The sequence below is a fragment of the Melozone crissalis genome, unplaced genomic scaffold (genome assembly GCF_028551555.1).
Source record: "Melozone crissalis strain CALT ecotype California unplaced genomic scaffold, PUWL_Pcris_2 ptg000012l_1, whole genome shotgun sequence".
NCBI classification, from domain to species: domain Eukaryota; kingdom Metazoa; phylum Chordata; class Aves; order Passeriformes; family Passerellidae; genus Melozone; species Melozone crissalis.
Window position 1 is genome coordinate 13734839 of NW_026535790.1, and position 18744 is coordinate 13753582.

Consider the following 18744-nt stretch of genomic DNA (forward strand, 5'->3'; position numbering starts at 1 on the left):
GTAAGCACTAATTAGCATAATCATCAATGCTTTAAAATTAAAAATTCTTCCATGAGACACAGGAGAGAATGAAACTGTTTCCTCCCCCCAGAGGCAAATCCTTTCCCAAGCTATCTGCTGCACCAAAAGGTTTTTTTCTAGAAGCATTCCCAAGCTATGCCCAAGAGTAAATTAAACTACAGCAAACTTGTAAACTTGTGTGTGTGTGTGCAACAAGCAGGCCCTGATTTAACAATTACTACCTGACAAAATGTTGTCACTGTTTTCCACTCCTATTTTGTTTTGGCTGCTGCTCCGTGCTGTTGTGTCGCCTTCAGTATGTGGGCTGCAACAAGCAAGAAGTGTTTGTAGAGTTGGAAGTTTTTATACTTCATAGGAAACATTCTGGTGTCTGCACAGGACAGAAAGGAAAGGGTTTAATGACATGTGTAGAGTTTTGCCTCAAGTCCCCCAAATCAGGAGCTGGCCTCAAAAAAATCTCAAAAGCCACTGTTTTCTACACTGTCCCAAAGTGGATTTTTACTCTGGCTCCACTTTACCACAAGAAGCCCAAGTTGAATTTCTAGCATAAATAAACCCCTTTTATGGAGAATAAGGTGCCAAGGGAACCCTGGGGGAGCTTTAAGTTTGAAAGGTAACATCTACACTTTGGAACTATCCCCTAAGAATTGATAAATTTCTGCATTGCTGCCTTTGGGAAGTGACAGTGGGTGTCACCAGGTGTGCTCCAGGATGGGTGTGCTCCATGTGGGTCCTTTGTGGCTCAGAGGATGCTCCTCACACCCTCAGCAGGGTCACAAGCCTCCAGGACAGGAGTGGGTAACTGTGCTAATTGTTCTGGAAGTGGCCAGACAGAGAAAGATCAGTATTTTCTCAAAGATTCTCTCCTTGAAAAAGAACCACTAAAAAATGTGTTTCTTAAAGCAATTGTGTTTAAACTCACAATTCTTGTTATTTCTGCATAAGACAGCACACCCTAAAGGGAGTAAACACAGGGACTCTGCAAGACAGAGTGGCACAGAAATCTCCGTGAAAATTTCAGAGTCTGCAGGACACTGAACATATGTATTGTCTCTTTGGTATCCTGTTTTTTCAGCGAGATGGACTTAAATTTCATTGGCAGAAACTCTCTCTTTTATCTTTATCTCCTGTTTTGATGTGGTAGCCATGGAGAAAAGCCCCAGATTAGTAACAGTAGGTTGGTGCAGAATAAGAATAACTTTCTTCTTGTATTTAGACTGCAGCAATATCTGAGGCTTTGTTTAATAGGAAATATTCAGAGAATAATTATTAGATGCTGTTAGGACACTAATCACCCATCCTGTTCCCTTCTATACACCTTGAACTGGCAATCCCTAACTTCCCTCTTTTCTGAGGGTGGTTTTCTCAGGGAAGGGGCTGGCTCTGACTCCTGCTTTTGAAAACTGGTTAACTCTCCTGGAAGTTGGGTTAACACGGGAAGGACGTGCAGCACCAATTCCTGTTACCATTCCAAGGAGCTGTAGGCTGCACTGTGATGACTTAATAGGTCTAATGATTACACAGGGTCAAAGAGAGGGTACAGCCTCCCTCCACATTCCACTCATAATCTTCTGAAACATTCAGTGCAATTTGTGTACACAGCGGGATAATCGGGCCCTCTCCTGGCTCATGGCACCTTTATTTTTCCACCTGTGGGGCAATTCCAGGTTTATCACTGGAGAATAATCCCCAGACTGCGTGGAAGGGGGATTTCTGGGAGAGGCTAATAAGCAGGGTGAGCCAGGAGGAGCAGCAATTCCAGGTGTCCCACGCAGAGGGACAGTGTGTCCTGCTGCTGCCTCAGCCTGGGGGCACAATCCCAGCTCTTTGCTCAGCCCTGCTTGGCCACCAAACCTTCTAGCTACAGACAGATCATAAACCAACCCTCCTACTATTTACCTTGCTTTCTTTTTAAACCAGCAGCACCTCTGCAGGAAACGGAAAGTCCTCAGGTGATTGTCACAAATTTTTGTATTTGTTTCTCGCAAGCTGCAGCAGCAGGTCAGGAAACTGGACGCTATATGGGAATCTGCAAGGTGAAGATTTCAAGGTTACAGCTCCTGAGGAATGGGATTAGCATGCACTGAAAAATGGGATTGGTGAAATAATGTGGTGGCACTTCGCCATTTATTTCCTTGTTGCACAGTGTTTGCAGTGATTGTCTAAGAAGCCTCTGCAAAGCCTCCGCTCTCTCTCTTGAGAAACCACGGCATAATTCCCATCCTTTCCCCCCTGCCTCACACTCCATTATGTAACCCTATAGTGTGTGTGGCATACAAGCTGAAAACTATGTACAGATCCCAACATTTTTCACTGTCCTCCCATTTCCTTGTATAGGAAAAAGCTGAAATAACACCAGTTCTGGTTATACACCGCTTTTGTTTCTTCCCTGTGGAACACCAGCATACAGGCTGGCGGTATGGAGGGACCATATTTGGTCCTGGGAACCGGTCGGAGCGGGGCGCGGAGCCTCTCCCGGGAGCCCGGGGATCGCTCTCCCCTCAGAAGACCCCGCTCCCCTCAGGAAGCCACTGAGGGAACGGCGAGAGCGGCACCAGCGGATGTGACAGCAGCGCAGGCTGCTCTGGGAGGGACCGCCCCCCTCGCGGACGCAGCCAATCCGCTCTCCGCCTGCAGCGTGACTGACGTCCAGCCCAACCAATCACACCGCCGCTCCCACCACATAGACCCCACCCTTTGTTTCCGTTGGTCAGATAAGCTGTTAATCGTCCGGGATGTCCCGCCTTTTTCCGGCGGGGGAAATGCTAGGTAGGAAGGGTGGAGGGGGGAGAGAAGAAAGGGAAAGCAACCAATGAGACGCTAGAAATGGGTAGATTGACAGGTACGCGGACCAATCGGCGCGCTCCTTCCCCCCGCCGCTCCCTCCCTCGCGGGCGGCGGGGCAGAGGGGGCGCTCCTCCCGCACCTTCCCCGTTGGTCTATCCCACTCCGGGCCGGGCGGGCTGGGTTGAGTGAGCGGCTCGGACCATTGCTCGCGGCGGGCGGGGGGGGCGCGGGCGAGGCGGAGGAGGAAGGAGCCGGCGAAGGAGGCGGGGGGGCGGTTTAAAGGGACAAGAGCCGTGCGGGCGCCGGCGGGGGAAGCCGGAGCGGCGGCGGGCGGGGACTCGCCCCCTTCCCCACACACGCCCGCTCGCACCGCGGCCGGGGTCGCCGCCGCCAGCGCCCCCATCCCCTCCCTTCCCCTCCGCCCGCCGCTTCCACAGCGGCCTCTATGAGGTAGAAGGGAGCGGCGGCCACTCCGGGGGCGGCAGCGGCCGCTACAGCCGCCGCCTCCTCCTTCTCCTCGCCTCAGAGCGCCCCATCTTTGTGTGTGCGGGAGAAGGGCGGGAGGGAGTGCGCGCTGCCCGCCCGCCGCGCTTTGTTCGGAGCCGGGGGGCCGTGGCGGAGCCCCGGCTCTATGTGCCAGCGGCTCCCCGGCGGCGGCGGCGTGAGGGGCCGGAGCCCCTGAGGGCGGGGGGGCCCCGGCCCGTGTCGGTGCTGCGGGGCGGGGGAAGGGGCCGGCTCGCTGCCCGCCGGCCCGGCCCGTGTGCGGGCGGATTGATGTGGGGGGGTCTGACATGAGTCCGCCGGCGGCCGGGTGCTGCCATGTGACCGGCTTCAAGGTGGAGAACTGGAAGCAGAACCTGCGGGCGATTTACCAGTGCTTCGTGTGGAGCGGCTCGGCCGAGACCAGGAAGCGCAAGGTACCGGGGGCGGCTCGCATCCACCCCCCTTCCCTTCCCTTCCCTCCCTCCTTCCCTCCCTCCCCGACCCACCCGCCGCCGCCTCGGGGAGGGGACGGGTCCGGTCCCCCTCCAGCCCTCCCTCCTTCCCTCCCCGCGGGGCAGGTGGGCCCGAGCTCCCGCACGCGGTCCTGGGGGGAGGGAGGAGGAAGCGCTCGGTGCCTCCGGGATGGCGAGGGGGAGCACCGGGATGGAGGAGGGAAGCAGCCCCGGCGGGGCCTCCCTCCCTGCCACCTGCCCCGGCGGCTTTTCCGCAGCGGGGCTGTTCCGCAGCGCCGCCGCTTCCTCCTCCTCCTTCTCCTCCTCCTCCTCCTCCCGGAGGTTTCCCGGAATACCGGGGGGAGGGGAGGCCCGGGGCACCGGGCACGTCCGGCCTGTGGCGGAGCTTTGTGGAGCCCCGCGGGGCCGCGCCCGAGCCCGGGGGGCTGCGCGGAGCACAATGGCTGGGAGCGGGTCCCGGCGCCGGGGGCTGCGGCTCGCTCGGTTGTGTGTGTGTGTGTGGTTTTCCTTAAAAGAAAAAAAAAAAGAAGCTGCTCGTGCTGATAATCCACTTGGAAAAGGGGATTCCTGCTCTGGTGGGGCGTGGGGAAAGGAACTGGCTCAGCCTGGAGTGCAGGGAAGGGCAGGAGGGGTTGGCGCCTGGGAAAAATCCCTGTAAACCAGGCAAAAAGCAGCAAGAGTGCTTTTCCCCACCTATCTCCTATAATAACATCCTTACACACATGTATGCTTCTGGAGGGCTGCTCTATGTACTGTGCAACTAATTACTGTTTTTCTCTAGAATCAACTAGTTTTTACTTCAAAGTGACTTGGCAGATTTCTGTCAGTCGTCGCATTGGTGACTGAGGAGGGGAAGGCAGCAGCTACACGGAGCAAAACTTGGGGTTTGGGACAGCACGGATTGTGTTTTTGTTGGAACAACCCATTGAAAACTTTGTGATCCCAGTGCTTTGCATTAAGCTGCTCAGCTTATTATTCATAATAGAACTAGAGCATGAAGGATGGACTTAAAGGGTGAGGTGCCAAACGATTTTTCTGTGCTCAGTTCATGTTCTCAGGATAATCCAGTTTCCCAGGTTTTTTACCTAAAGAGGAAAAAACGGAATCTGAGAAGAAATATGTTTTAAATGGGTTTAATTACTGGATAGCCCTGCGAAGTATGGCCAGACTTGTTTTAAATACCTTACCATTCCCTACGGGTCAATATTATGGAGTATGTTAGTCAAAATCTGGGTTTATTTAGCCTATAGCATGTTAAAATACAAATTGGGATATAGGTGATGGTGCTTTCAGCTTAAATGGAGAAAAAATTGTGTCTGTGCTATGGAAGAAAAAAATGGCAAGTGAGGTATGAAGATGTCTCAGACAAATATAAAGCAAGAGCTATGTGGAAGAATGAAAATAAAATTTCATTAGCAGAATTACCTTTTTCTAAATATGGAGCATCCTGTGTAACCTGCATACCTCTTGTGTGCTGCAACAGCTTTTTCCTTCTGAAATCTAATGCAGGGATGTGTTCATCATTGCTTAAGAAAACAGCTGAAAATACAAAATATTCCATTGTAATCAATCTGTTCTCACTTCCTCTTTGCACAGCCAGGCTCATAAAGCAGAACAGGATTGTTTCAAAATTATCTGTCAGCCCAGGAAAAACACCAGTTTTCCTAGTACATGCTAAAAATGCTTTCCCCCCCCCACTTTTTTTTAAGCAGGTTGCCAGTATGGAAACAATTAGGTTTCTGAATCCAGCCCACCTGAAATATGTGGGTGTGCATGATCAATATGGGGGAATATTTGGGTAGCTAAATTGGGATTCAATTCCCTGTCTATGTTTGTAAGGATTGAAGGAAGTCTATAAGTGACAATTATGGTACTTTATTCACCCTTTATGTATATGAACATGAGACCTTCTTCTGTGGAATTTTAATTCACTGAAATTCCCTGTACATATGTGTGCCTGACAGTTTTACATGCAAAATTAGGAAAAGGGTGTTTTCTGTTTGGTGGTGTATTTATAGTCTAATAACTAGAAATAAAATTACCTAGATAGTCTATATAACTCAGAACCAATCCTTTGTCCTTTAATAGTTAACATACAGATATATTATGTATACGTGTATATATATTTTAGGAGCAAGCTGTGACTGCTTAAGAGCACCTATTCATTGGTGAAGATTCTTCTTAATCCTAATCATCAAAACTATGAGGCTAAATTAAAGGTTTATTAGCAAGAGATATTCTTTTTATTGCATAATCATCGACAGTCACGTTATATGTTTATCACAGGAAACATTCCATATATATAATTGATCTTTATGGAAGGCACTGGGCAGTTTAACTGCTGCTCACATGAAGGTAGGTGTAAAAATGCCTTGGCTGTTGGCGAGAGCCAGCTGTAAATGGTTCTGGTTCTAGAATGGTAACTACCATCCCTCCTAAGCCTGCCTTGAAAATCCAGGGAGCAGTGGGAACTGCAGGGGGCAGAAAGGGTCCGTTCTTGTGCTGTACCTCCGCTGCGTTCTGCCTTGGCAGACCATTTTAGTGCTGTGCCGTTCGCTTTAGCACGCACCTTTGCTGTGAATAAGCTTTTACGAGCTCCAGCTCACGGTTCAGTTTGCTTTACAGCCAGTGCTTCCAGCAGAATGGCTCTAAAGCCTGCTTTATAGTGGGAAAGCTGTCTCCTGAACGTGTATTTCAATCCTCAGTCAGAACCAGGAGGTAATTATGTACGTGTCTTTGTAGGCACTGGGATTCTGGTGAAGATTTTCAGTGTGTTTGCTCCCGAAGCGTTGGCTGTGCCCGGATTTGAGCTGTCATCACGGTGCATTGTTGTACCCACACCGAGGAGCGAGGCTGGGACTTGCCTCATCTCACTGCAGCTTGGCCAAACTCAAGTGCAGCACTTGTACAAGCTATTCTAGGCACGGGGATTGCCGTGGTGTAATTGTGTTGCTGGTGGTGAAGCCTAAGCAAAGACAAAGCTGTCACACTGGAGAGTGGAACAAGAGAAGCAGGAGAAATCCAAAGACTGACTCTTGAAATTATAGTTATTGTGATTAAATGTTGGAGCTAGGTTTTAGACCTCAAGTTGTGTGTGAAGTGACATAAAATTAGGGTGGACTTTTTCATTGTTGGGGCTTTGACTTGTAACTCTTGAGTTTTAATTTGCTGTAGTTAGAATCTGTTTAATAACCTGATGGCACAGCTCGTGTTTCTGTAGGTCATGGACTTTACCTTGAGTATTTTGATCTGAAAATTACCTCACACTTAATTAAATAACACTCTAGAAGAGGTCCTTAAGTTTGTCACCACTACTCCCCATTCAGGAATTATGGAGAAGACAGAGGATGCTGAAAAGGCTTGTGCCAGACCTTCATGTCAGCTTTTTCCATTTTTTTTCTGTAGGGTCACACTTGAAACACTTGGCTTATTCCTTTAGAATTACAGATGAGAAAAATCTGTTTTGCAGTGCTGAATGTAGCTTTTGTCCCCATCAGTGAGCAATTACACATGTAGATGTATCTTTGTGTCCAGGAGTTGGTAAGTAATGGTTTCATTGCTGGAAGGGCAACTGAATTTATGATTAAATTCCCTCTTCCTGGACTCTGCGCCTTGGAGGAAAACTGTCTCATTCTGAATGGTTCTTACTATCACTGCCCTGAAAAGGCTCTTGATGATAAAAGTAAACTGGTCATTGTGACCACAGTCGTGAAATGCACAAGGTTCTGTGTGGAATTTCAGAATGTTTGTTCAGTGCTTCAGCCAATAGATCAAAGAATAATTGCCTGTCAGGGGCTGTGCACTCTCACTGACAGCAGCTGCATTCTGGCATATTTCTGCCTGTTTGAGAGCTTCTCTTGTTTTTCCCATTATTCTCTCTTTACATGGGTCCTGCAGACCAATGTAGGACCTTATCTGATCCTTTCAGATATGAAGAAACATTTGCTTTTAGAGGTGATGACTTTTCATCAGGTATCATTCTCCCTGTGAACTTGTGACTTCAGTGTGTGGCTCTTTGTAATATTTTGACAGATAATCAATTCTTAGACTTAAACCTGAAATGACTTTGGTTAATTTCCTAACTTTCAAAGTTAAAAAGGTTAAAATAACATGGCATATAACTGCTGTGTCATGTTTTCAGTAGCAAGTATTGTGGTTCACAGTCTAAATCAGTGTGTCATGTTCTTGCTAAAGTGACTTTGCAGTCTTCAGGGTAAGCTGCTGGTGGAACTTCTCATCTTGTGCCTGTTGAGGCAGGTTTGCTTCCCAAGGGCCTTGCCCATGTACCTGTCCAGGAACAGGGAGGTGCTGCTTAGCTGATGTGCTCTGTACTGTAACAGAGAGGCCAGGAGCCTCACCAGGCTGTGCCATCTTCACAGGCTTGGTGTTTGGTTTGCTTAAATTAACGAGGAAATCTTAGCTTGTTTGTCTTTAACGTTTTTAGCGTGTGCACCAAACTTCTGGATTGCAAATCCTGTGGAGCACTTGAAAGAGGAGTCCAGGATTCCAGAAGCATGTCTCTTTTTCAGCTGTGTTCTCTGCTGTGGCTGCCTGAGTGAACTGTGTGACTCAGGAAGGATGTTCTTCTTTGCCATGTGCTGTGGGAGCTGCCTTCTCCCTGAAAGCCCATGAGAGGTGTCAGACTCTACAGCATGCTTCATTGTTCAGGAGGTCTCCACTTTCATACCTGAGCAGTCTTCCTTAGTTCTTAACCACTAAGGATTGAAAAGGTCCTTAGAGCTGCTGAAGGTAAGCTCTCTTTCCTCTCAGTGTGAAGACATGACCTTTGGTGTGAGACATACCCAGAAATGAGATTTTAGCTCTGTACTCAGCAGAGCCTGGTGTACATGGGATGTGCCAGATAGAGAATGCTCCACTGAGCCTGTGTCTGTGGTGCTGAAGAACATAATACAAGACCTTCCTTTTCCTAGTGGTGCTAAGCCCTATTTTGTATCCTGTATTGTGATTTTTTTTTTTTTTTTTTAAATCACTTGTTGGTTTCTGGTCCAAAGGTTAGGAATTAGTCATGCACCATGAGCCTGAAGATGGTGAATAGCAATTTTTAAATTGTGGGATCTGAACCATCAGGACTTTTTGGTTTTTGACAGGGATGGGAGAGACAATAAATGCAGTTTTCTTCCTACTTTGTTCCCTTTTGTAGAGCAAGAAGATGGATCTGCACAGGCTGATGAAGGAAAAAATAGGGATATGTTGGACAAGAAGGTTTATTTCTTTTTTTTTTCCTGTAGTCTTATCAGCAGTCAAAGTTTTGCTCATAGCCAAGCTGTTTGTCAGAGTAGTTGTAGCATCTCTTTAATTTTGTCTGCAGTCAACGATTTTATTTGCTTAATGCTGAAAGCTTTTAAAATGAAATGACAGGGAATAGTGTGAAGGTGAGCAGGGTGGAATGGCTTTGTTTGATTTGCTGGACTATGTGTTGAGCTTTATTTTAAGCCATCAAAGCTTTAAACCTCAAACAAAGGTTAGGTGATAGCCTCATTTTTGTTTCAAGCCTTAATCTGTGGCGTTAAGGTGAAACCAGAGCTGCAAATTGCTTGCAAACCTTGTACTCTCCTCCTTTCGTTTGAGGATTTTCTGTTTCAGTAACGGTGTAACAAATTTAGAGGCAAATGTTACTGACTGGTCGTGGAAGTTTTCTGCTTGTGAATTGCTGACTCTCCTTCTCCTGAATTACTGCTCCTTGAGTTGAGCAAAAAAAAAAAAGTGTTTTCCTTTGGGATGGACTCTGGGGATCCTTTTTCGTTACCAATACTCTTGCAAGTGTTAGTTTGATTCCCAGTGGTGGCTGATTTGTTTTAAGCCAGAGAAACATTAACTCGGTTTAAAACCTTGTGTTTCCCACATTATACCCAGCACCCACAGTTTTTCCTGTTCATGTGCAGATCTATGGATTCTTAGGAAGAAACTGGTTTCTTTCTTTTTCCTGGTAGATATAGGTTGTTGGGTTTTTTTTATTAGCTACACCTTTCTGTTTCACTTGACTGACAACTACTTTAAAACCGTGGGTTTGGGCTTTTTATTACCTATATTCCCATGGTTCTCCAAGTGTTTGTAATGTGTCTGTAGCCTGCAGCAGCATCCAAGGTGAGGAGATACACATGTCCTCTTATTATATATACATCAGGAGAAAGGCAGTCTGAAGGTGACCCATACACATCTCACTGGCCTGTTCAAAACATTATTAAAAAAGAAATTATTTTTTTCCTCACCCTGCAAAGAGCCACTGTTAGAACCTTTCTAGACTTGGACAGAAAGAGCTGCCTAGAGCCACTGTCTCAGTCTCTTGTTAACCTGTGGACAATGGAGAAGTGAGTGAAATGTTATAATGACATTACAGTTTATTCTGTTATCCTGCACTGTGCTGTCAGCAAGCAGGGCTGGAGTGTAGGGAGAGCCATATGTTACCCAAGAGGCCTGAACTGGGAGCCTTTCCTTAGCAGAAACAGTTCTAGAAGCTGATAGATCTGTTCTGACTGGATGAAAGCTCTGTCTTGGTAGTTGTATTCTCTTACATATTGATCTGGCACTCCTTTATGTACACTCGGCTTAATTCAAGCTCAGAACTTTGCTGCATTAGCTGGTAATAGAATCAATGTAAAGAGTTACTCCTTGCAGAATAGACCTGCGTTCTGATTGGGAGTGGGACCCCATAATGCAACTGCACAGCAGCTCAGGAACAATCCGTGGTCTACTTTAGTGCTGCAGCAGCTGCCATGGTGCTGATCTCTCTCATTGAAGAGAAAGAATCATTTTATCTGTCTCAAGACCTATTTGAGGATCTGTAAAGTGAACTGTTACCAGACACCAGTTGACTCAAAGTAACCTGAGATTCACTTTATCAGTTGATAACTGATTAGCAGCAAGCAGTCCTGTCACATTCTTTTGTGTGTGGAATACAGCAAATACTCTACTTTAGATTTTGCATTTCTCTACTTAAGTAGAATGTTCCTTAAGGTTTGGTTTTATTTTTCTTAAAACCTCTCAGTGATAAGTAACGCTAATGTAAAACCCGTTTTTTTGAGGTTTTTTTTTGCCTGTCTCTGCTACTTTTAAAGTTTCTAAAGAGAACTTTTCCCCCTCCTCTTATTCTTCCTTTCCTGTGTTTAATGGAGCTTGAAATTAACGTGGCTCTTCTTGTCTACCTCTTGCATAGTGTCACTGGTGATGTCAGCATATCCCTGGTGGGAAATATGTCTGTGAAGATCTACAGTGCACTAAATTTGTCTTTGAATAAAAAAATTGGGTTTAGACAAGGTGAAACTTGAAAAAACAGAAAAAGTGAATATTGGTAAGAAGAGTTCTTTTCAACATACTTCAAATGTAATGTCTTTTTAATGAAACTATTGAGGGCTAGTGCAAGTTTTCATACCCTGACACAAATTCTGACATTAAACATGACAAATATATTAAATATCCTCATATTTCAGGTAGTGGTGAGAGGCAGCTCACTAACTGACACTGCTGGGTAGTAAGTCTGAAGTCAGAACTGGGATTTGACTGAGCTTAAATGGTCTTGTCCTTGTACCATGCTGGTTTTGCCATGGTTGGTTTGAACACACAGCTGAGCTCTTCTGCACATACATGTAAGATGTTAAAATGTAACTATTCATACACTCAGTGAGTTGTGTTTATGTAGAATTAAGATGTAGATATCATTAATCTACATTTCATTCAAGAGATCATTGGAATAGCTCCTCTTTGTCATTAGTGCCTTCCTCTGGAGTTCTGTGTTGCAGCTCTTCCCTAGTATATTAAACCAAGTTTTCATCCATGTATTAATCCATAGTTTACAATGTATTATATTTAAAAATCACCTAGTTATTAGTCCCTTTATTTTTCTTAAACACATAAAAGAGGCTGCAGCATTTGAATGTAGTTCAGTGGTGGGGATGATGGAGGATCAAACACCCATGTGGCACTGAGTTCCATTTGCCTTGCTTGTCACTCAGAAGTTCATGCATCCAAGTAGCCTCTTTTAAATAGGGTTTGGCTTTGGATTCATCTCACTGAATTGACTGCCAGGGCTTTTATATGTATGTTTTGCTTCTGTTTTTAAAGGGCTTTTGTTTTTGAATCAAGTACAGACTTGAATTACTTCAGTGTTTATCAGCACAAGGAAAGAAAGCAGCAGTTTATAAGCTTTATTTTTGCCTACCTCCCCCTTGCCAACTTCTGTTTTAAAAGTATCTTTCCCTCCTTGTGTCTTTGTACAGCCTGACGTTATTTCACAAAGTTTGTCTAATTACAGTTTGTACTTCTGTCCTCTGCAATCAGCCTTGTTGTTGTATTGCAAGTCAGATTTTAAGGGACCTTGTCTACAATATGCTTGGTAAATAAAGGTGAGATTTATTGCACAGCAGATGTATGGCAGCTCAGTGAGTGCAGACAGCTGAGATAACTGACTGATTTCAGAACCTCGTTTGAGCCTTTGTGACCCTCTGCCCTCCAGGGACAGATGCAAAATTTGTCTTAAGGTTTTATGTTTTTCTTTGCTGTGCTTCATTATTTTCATATTACTGCCCAGTTCTGTCCCTGACTGGATCTCTGTCCTGGTGGCCAGGGTGAAGCTCTCACTCACACTGGCCTCTGTGCCTTGCTGAATTCTGCCATGCTCTCTCAGCAAGCATCCCCTCCCGAGAGATTATCATGGGAAATGTTTATCTGCACGATGAACACTCAGTTCTTTGGTCACTCATGACTACATTTTGTGGTTTTGGTTGCGGGATGATCTTGATGTGGAGAACAGGATGAGAAATGCCATGAAAATAGTTTCAAAGTTCCTGCAGTTCTGTGCATAAAGAGGAACAAGACTTTCCTCTGTAATGATGAGGCTGTTCCCCAAGGAAATCTATCTTATACTGTGTTCAGCATAATTTTATCTTACTGCTCTTCGTGATGTATTTCCTTGTCACATAGTAGTTCTGCTACTCAGAACTTTTCTTGCTATGCAAGTTTCTGAGTTATCCCAATAAATTAAATTTGTTTTCTGCACTTCTTTGTAATAATTATGTCCTTATTGAGAGATTTTGGGGAGTAGGAGATGCTTTCTTTGTCTACCTTAGGCCGTGTACTGCAAAAATCTGACTGTAGAAAAACAGAACTCTGATTTTGCAGTAACCTGAAGAATTACTTTATTACAGCAATTCTTTATAAAGCAAGCAGTTTAATTCTGTAAGCACATTGTACCTGTATGTTGAAACTGGCAGGCAAGTTGTTTTATGCAGTGGTGAAAAGGATGTTAAGGAGAAGGTGAGTTAGCAAATCTGACCAGTTTTAAAATCTTGAATTGAAATTTGGAAACTAGTTACAGATATGTGTTCCAGTGAGACACAAGTACATGATGGAATTGGTAAATGGTTTGGGTGAGAAGAATACCAATGAGGTAAAGGGTATTTGATTTACCAGAGAAAAGCAAGAGATGTGAAATTTGAACCTTTCTGTGCATTATCATGGAGACTGGTAAGTGAAGAACGTGAAAACCAGCTCTTCTGCTCTGGGTGAACAAATGTCCTTAATAGTGTAAGGAATTACCAGCTCTGGGCTGCACATTGCTGCTGTTGTACCATTGCTGTGTCATGTTTGTGCCATGAACCAGAAAGAGCAGATAAAGATGAAATTTTTTTTTTTTTCCTCCTCTTACTGATATTTCACCGACCTGAGTAGTGACACTGGGAGGCTGCATGTGAACAGTAACTGCTGCTGTGCTCTGGACTGTGCCAGTGACAGACCCTGTGTGAGTGTTGTGCTAATGGTGGCTTCTTCTGTAAAGGATTTCTAGTGCTGACTTAATCCAGAAGGTTCTGTGAAGGAACCTCTGTTAGTGCTGCAGTGCTGTGCTTGTACCTGCTGTTCTCAGGTGTGTGCTGAGCCTGATACATGAAACTTGTCTTATGTCTGCAATTGTTGGAACTTAGTCCTGTATGCAAATAAGTCACCTCAGTTTCCTTGTGAAAAATAAATGAATTGAGGAGTGTAGAATGCCTGTAATGTGTGATCAGCTATTACAGTAAATCTACTTTTCATATTATGTTTAATTTAATGAAATGAATAGTGTTTTTCCAAGTAATCAAGTTATGAGCCACGTGTGTCCCTCTTTAAACAGGCCCGTCTCTAAGTTAAGATTTCCGTCTTTTATAATCAACCTCTCGTGAGCTGATGTAACTTTTCTGTTGGTTTAAAGCATGTGGTCATGGGCCGTGTGCCTAGATCATGCTCCTGCTGCATGTAGTTGAGGATGATGGGATAATGGGACTGTAAATTATCTCTTTATGGTGCTGGTTTTCCTCTGGCCTCCTCCCTTGTGCAGTGTGGAGCAGCCCCAAGGCTGTTCCGAGCGGTGCCAGCTGGCTGGAGCCCTGGGGGCCGCTGTGCCAGATGGAGACAGCAGCGCTCCAGTGAAAGCCAAACGTGCTTCCCTTCCCTCCCCGGGGTCGTGGAGAGGTGCAGCCTCTGCAGCCCCGCCAGGATCCCTGGGCAAGAGCTGCCCTGGGCCTCGGTTACTCCTCTGGGCCTCGGTTACTCCTCTGGGCCTCGGTTACTCCTCTACTGCAGCCATAGAAAGGACTGGGCTAGGGCATCTGTCAGGCTTTTTTTTTTTGGAGTAGATTCATAATTCAGTATTCAGCCATTAAACATTTTCAATGTGTTAGCATCTCCTTTTTCCTGGTTTATGCTTCTGTACTGTATCTGTGAAATGTTCAATTCCATAGCGTGTACAGATGCTCGGTATTGAGACAGATTTTTTCAATTTGATTAAGTGTGGTGGTTCCTGATGTGTTGTCCTGCTTTTTTCCTCACTACCGAAAAATGCTGTTATTCATAAGATACTGAGACTAGAAAAAGCTTGTTAGTGCTGATTTTTTTTCACTAAAATGAAACAAAAACCCCAAATCCTTCATTCCACTGTCTGAAATGACAACTTCAGACATGCTCAAAAACAAAGGCATCCCTTCATTTGCCTAGTTGACTTTATAGTTTTTATTGAAAAAAAAAAAAAAAGATTTCTTAGAATACCACTGAAGTCAGTTGTTGGTGTTACTGCATTGTATTCAGCCCTGTGGCTTTTTTGTATTCCAGAACAATCTTAGTGTAGATTAATCTCATCTGCACAAGATGTACCCCACAAAACCCATGTGTTTGAATAGTCCCATCTTGTGGAGATGAGGACAATAAATGGGTGAAACTCTTTGAAGAATCCAATTCCCTGGTGGCTGCTCAAACAGGTATTTGTTTCACCAACCTACCCAGTGTTTCTCACTCTCTTGACCCAGAAGGCTTTGTTCTTATTGACCCATTAATGCAGCTCACACTTCTAATCCAGGAACCCAAAATAGCTGCCAAGCCTGGATTTTACTGTGGTGGCATTTGCTGCACAGGTAGTTGGTACAACCCCTCATGCAGAACTGCAGCTGAAACCCCCCCTGAGCTGAGGCACATGAGACTGTTTTGGGCAAATATTTCAAGTGTCTGATTTAAATAAGACAATAAACCCAACTTGATAGTTTGTACAAAGGATTTACTGGAAGAACAATATATTGTGAGTCAAGTCTCCCTGACAATCTCCAGAACTGGATGTGAGTGGGAATAGGGAAGGATGGATGTGCCTTGTAGCTCCCTTGCCCTGATGATTGTGCTAGAGGAGTGAACTACAAGTAGGATGGACCCCAGGAAGTGGTAGTTACCATATTCCAGCCTAAATAGAATTTATCTCTGCTCTTGAAGAAGGAATGCTGGTGGTTTTGTGATCTGTTAGGACATGAGTGAGGTTTGGGGGTGATCATTCAGTCTTGTATCAGCAAGGGAAGTGATTTAAGGCTGAGTCTATCTTGAAGGACACACGAATTTGAAGTAATGAAGCAGTGGGAAGAAATGTATGGTGAGAAATAATTTAGAGGCTTTAGATGCATTTCTCTGATTTCTTTACAAAGTAGTTTTTTCAAAGTGACCTTCATTTGCAGGAACTGTTTTTACTCAGTGTGTGCTCCTCTTTGCTACACAATATTTTTGCTACCTTTTTACTTGGAGAAGCTTCAAATCACAGGGAATTGGAGGTAATTTCCTAGCAAGGTAGTAAATGACTTGTAATAGCTTCCTTACAAAATTCTCAACACATACTGTTCTCTTAATACTCTTTTTTGCAGGTGTGTTATATCTACTTACAGGTATCTGAAATAAAGCTTTTCAAGGAAATTGTGACATTTTCCTTTTGTCATGCAGAAAGCTCTGTTCTGTGTAAACCCTTGCTGAGTGTGATGCCTGCAAGACTGTTCCTGTCACTTTAAATACTTTTATATCCATAAAACTAATGAATTAGTTTTCTTTCAAGATATGAAATCCTTTTGTCCTGCTCTTCCTCAGTGCTAAATCCCTTAACCTCACAATTCATATGTTTCAATTCACACTGCTTAACTGCTCAAAGTATTTCCTTCAAGTTAAGGTCTTGAAAGTAGAGCACATAATATGTGAAATCAACTCTTACCAGCATTAATGTACTTTTCTTCTGCTTCACGAAGCAAAGAGATTGCTTTAGAATTGAAATTGATGATTGGTGGAATTCCCAAACTGTTTATTGAAAAAAAATTTAGCAAACCAGATCAAAGAGCAGAAGTCATGCTTTAGTTCTGTCAGTTCTACAGAGCAGAAGATTTAAGTGTGGTGAGTGTTCAAGCAGGGAGGAGATTGCACTGTGTGTTCTTCAGCTTTGTCCCTCACTTCTGCAGTTTTTGCTTTAAGAATTTGTGGTGAGGAGCTTTGGTTCCAGGTTTCTTTGTGGTGAGTTAGCTGGAAAAGTGGAATGGATGACCAGGAGTCTGCTTCTTAGCAGAGATGGCTTTGATGTAATTTCCTCTCTGACCTTCTAGTGGGGCCAAAGCTGATTTTGAACCTGCCCTTAACTCACGAGTAATGGTGAGTTCTGCTGCAGAGCACACAAGGTCTGACAGACTTTGAAATGTCCTGAGTTGGACTCAGTGATCACACCAAGCTCTCAGTGTCACTTATTTCACATCAGCTTGGTTTGACTGGATATGTCAATGATTTTGTGCTAAGCAGGAGCAATCTGGTGCATTGTTTCCTGCTTTTTGTTCTGTATCTGTGCTTTGGAGCAATCCTCTACAACAGACAGCACCTTGTTTTTAATGGCTACTTTACTCATTTTTTCTTCCATACCATGAGTTTTCCTTCGTGTTCCTACTTCTCTGGCTGTACGCTGCCTTTTCCCCTAGAAATTATCTGTTTGTTTACAGTTTAGACAAATGTCTGCATTTCTGTGCTCCTAATTTCTTACCATGAGCCCACCCTTTCGAGCCTGAGCACGGAGCACTTCTCCTGCCACAGAGTCTGAGCAGACTGTTCCTCATGCCAAGGTTGTAAGTGTTAATCTCGCTGCAGACTGGGGTGATAATTCATTGCTGTCACAGCAACACATGCTGAAAGTTGCTTCTTGCCAGATTTGTTGGCTATATGCTACACTAGAGAAAATTATTTCAAGAGTCTTATTGCATAGCCAGATGCTGCAGAACTCATGCAATCAACCTCCCCTCCCCCCTTTTTATGGCTGCTCTGACTTCAGGGAGGAAAAACTATTATATACTGAAACACATTCCTGTGTAACACTAGTAAGGATGTGGATGAACTTCTGATTGTGGCTAATTTTTCTGGTTTTTCATGTAGGGAAATTCTGGTTTGTGTTCAGGATAAAAAGGAAGGAAAGCTTTTAAGGTGGGATGAGGGGAATTTAAAAAAGGAAATTAACAGTCTCTGCCATAGTTGGGTGCTGTGGAAATTTTGTGTTTTCTCTAAGAGGTAGTGACTAGGTTGGTTCAGTTCTGAAGAACTGGAGCCTCTACCATCTGTGTCCTTAGAATCTTTCAAAAGCAGGAGAACTTTTGTGAAGTCTGGATATCATCCCATCTCAGCACTGGCCTAAAGATGGTGTTTTGTTTAGTTATATCTGAGATGTAGAGCCCTGAAGAGGAAAATAAGTGGATTTTTGGTACAGGATCTGAGTCCCCTGTAACAACTTAACATTTGCTCTTATATATGTGCTGTAGAAAAATGCAAGTTATGTAGGTTTTTTTTTTCCCAAGGTATCCATTACATTTTAGGCATGGTGGTGTCTGATTACCAGGGAGGTGAGATTTACTGACTGTTCAGTCAGACAGAAATACACTTTTCCCAATGTATTTCCAGCATAAATCTCATCATATCCAGTGGCTGGACATTGTGTCACCAATAATTTTATCCTCTCTTTGTGTTTTAAGAGAAGGTGCCATAGAAGTTAACATTATTATGAATGTGTTCCCAGAGGACAAAATCCAGGTAAAAATGCAGTGTTGGAGAGTTTATTATTACCCACACATTGTGTCATGCAGAGCTCCCCTGCTTTTCATTTCTTGTGCCTCAGCTCTTTGCACTTCCAGATCACAGGAAACACTGCCCTGAAAATCATAACTAGGAAGGGCTTGTTTTAGACCTGAGCAAATCCTGACCTTTGTGCTTGGCAGGGAGAGCTTTTCAGCAATTTCAGGTACTCTAAGAGGGCCTGAGGCCTCAGTGCTCTCAAATGCTTTTTTAATCGTGCTGTAAACACAAGGCCATGTATTTGTCCCCAGAACACCACCCATGTTTATAACTGTGGAGACAAAGCAAGAGATCAGGACTATAAATCTGTACTGGCTCTCATGGAATATTTTTGCTCTAATCTATGTGAGATTACTGGTGATTTGCAATTGTAATACTCTCCTGAAGAATCCCTTGGTTTTGCTTCAAGCTCTTAACTGGTTTTTCAAGTGCAATATGCCAAGGAAGTTCTGGCTTTTGTTCAGATAAAAGACTTTATAATTCACTTTCTCCCTCATTCCTGTGTTTCCCTTTATCCTGCTGTTGTGGTTTGTGTTTGTATCAGCCTCTCATTTTCCCATGAGCAGGGGCTTTAGGAGCCCATACAGTTCCTGTTGCT

At 44.4% G+C, this 18744-nt stretch overlaps 1 protein-coding gene across 2 annotated transcripts in view; it reads left to right on the forward strand.

Moving 5' to 3' along the window:
- The first annotated feature begins 3535 nt into the window (after positions 1-3535).
- USP22 (ubiquitin specific peptidase 22) overlaps positions 3536-18744 on the forward strand; it is an 88859-nt gene continuing 73650 nt past the window's right edge. The window contains exon 1 of one of the 2 annotated variants that reach the window (XM_054270612.1): positions 3536-3725. In XM_054270612.1, the coding sequence (XP_054126587.1) occupies positions 3600-3725 (126 nt within the window). In that variant the 5' untranslated portion in view covers positions 3536-3599. The remainder of the gene's footprint in view (positions 3726-18744) is intronic. The other variant, XM_054270611.1, reaches the window with a different exon arrangement.